Below are 1,799 nucleotides of genomic sequence, written 5' to 3' on the forward strand. Positions count from 1 at the left end.
CTAAAAATGTATTTTCCACACTATAATTAACTACACAAAATGAAATCTTCATACAACATTTAATATGAACAACAAAATGTAGGTAAATGGCACAATTTTAATTTTCAAAATGTCATGTTTTTATTTTTTTCCAATTGCAAAAAGAGTGAAAATATTATTTAAATGTATGTACTTAAAGTAAATACATTTTTATTTCAGAAATGTTTAAAATTCCATCACAGAACTATTGTAAAACTATAGTTATCTGAAATTTGGTTAAAATGCTCACTTTTAGATGAAAATGGTGGAATTCTTCTTTAAAAATAAACAAATAAAAGAAAGAAGGAAGAAAAGAAAGAAAGAAAGTTAAATATGAAGTGAGAATGTGAAACTATGCTTCATATTGCATGTTGTCCTGGCGTAGAAAAATTTGTTGCATGTGAAATGTACCATAAGAAATATTCAGATTCCAGAGACCAACACTTATTGTATTTTCTCTTGTTTCTGAGTAACAGTCACTACTTTTGGACCTCAAAATGTGACCAGATTCACTACAGACAATTCTACTGTGCAGGCCGAGGACTTTTCGGGCATTAACGTCTTCAAAATATGCATTTACTTGGCAATCTCTGCCGTAGGTCTCATCGGAAATGGGCTCGTCATATTTGTGACCGGCTACAAAATGAAGACAACAGTCAACTCCATTTGGTTCCTCAACTTGGCAATTGCAGACTTCATCTTCTCCTTAACTCTGATCATAAGTTTCATTTTAGCCTTATGCAAGATGGCTTGGCACTTTGGTGACTTCAAGTGGAAGTTTCTCCAATTCATGATTTACTTAAACATGTTTGCCAGCATTTTTCTGCTGACGACTATCAGTCTGGACCGATGCCTGTGCACATGGATGGTTGTGTGGAGTCGGAATAATCGAACCCTGTTCAAAGCTAGAATCATCTGCAAGATTGTGTGGGTTTTATCCATCGGCTGCAGCATCCCCGCAGTCATCAATTACTCAACAGCAGAGCCTGAAGTAATGTGTAACTATCCAACTTCTATGCAATCCTACAAGTCTTTGGTCACATATAGGTTCATAGTGGGCTTCCTCATCCCCTTCCTGGTCATTGCATCTTCATATATAACTATCGGCATGCGAGTCAAAAGCCTCAAAAAGAGGAAGCAGCTCAGGTCTTACCGGGTCATTATAGCTGTGGTCCTGGCCTTTTTCATATGCTGGCTTCCTTATCATATCCACGAGTTTTATTACATAAGTGCAAAGGAGAATCAGTGGAGTGAGTCTGCTAAGGCGGTTTTATTAAAAACAGAAGCTGTAGTGAACTGCCTGGCTTTTCTAAACAGCTGTCTGAACCCCATTCTCTATGTGTTCATGTGTGATGAGTATAAGAAGCAGCTCAAACAGTCTCTGCTGCTGGCGCTGGAGATGGCTTTTGCTGAGGATCATCAGGACTTCAAAGTCTCAAAGCAAACAAAAGACATCGCTATCTCTATGCTTGACAGCTGCCAGGATGAAAAACCAAGCCATTAAAATTATCTAGACATTTATGACTCCTATTTCTTACCTTGATAGCCGCGTTTTTATGACTTACAAATGAGGTTGAACAAAATATACAGCCATAAACTGCATTATACGAGTGGAAAAGTTGAATAAATGACTCCGTTTGTTCTATTTTGGGGGAAAATGTTTTAGAAACTTTTCTAAATTTTAATGCAACATTATCTCACATCATACATTTTATGGCTTCTTTTTCCCATATGCAAAACACATACAGTTAGAATTGATGGGCCCTTTTACACCGAAAAAC

The 1,799-nt window shown here is 36.9% G+C and overlaps 1 protein-coding gene across 1 annotated transcript; it reads left to right on the forward strand.

Annotated features, from left to right (window-relative positions):
- Positions 1-616: 616 nt before the first annotated feature.
- On the forward strand, positions 617-1,522 carry LOC107745226 (C3a anaphylatoxin chemotactic receptor-like). The gene has a single exon (XM_016559080.1). It carries the CDS (start codon positions 662-664, stop codon positions 1,520-1,522), a length of 861 nt encoding a protein of 286 aa, XP_016414566.1. The 5' UTR covers positions 617-661.
- The last annotated feature ends 277 nt before the right edge of the window (positions 1,523-1,799 follow it).

The sequence above is a fragment of the Sinocyclocheilus rhinocerous genome, unplaced genomic scaffold (genome assembly GCF_001515625.1).
Source record: "Sinocyclocheilus rhinocerous isolate Xijiao unplaced genomic scaffold, SAMN03320098_v1.1 scaffold257, whole genome shotgun sequence".
NCBI lineage: Eukaryota > Metazoa > Chordata > Actinopteri > Cypriniformes > Cyprinidae > Sinocyclocheilus > Sinocyclocheilus rhinocerous.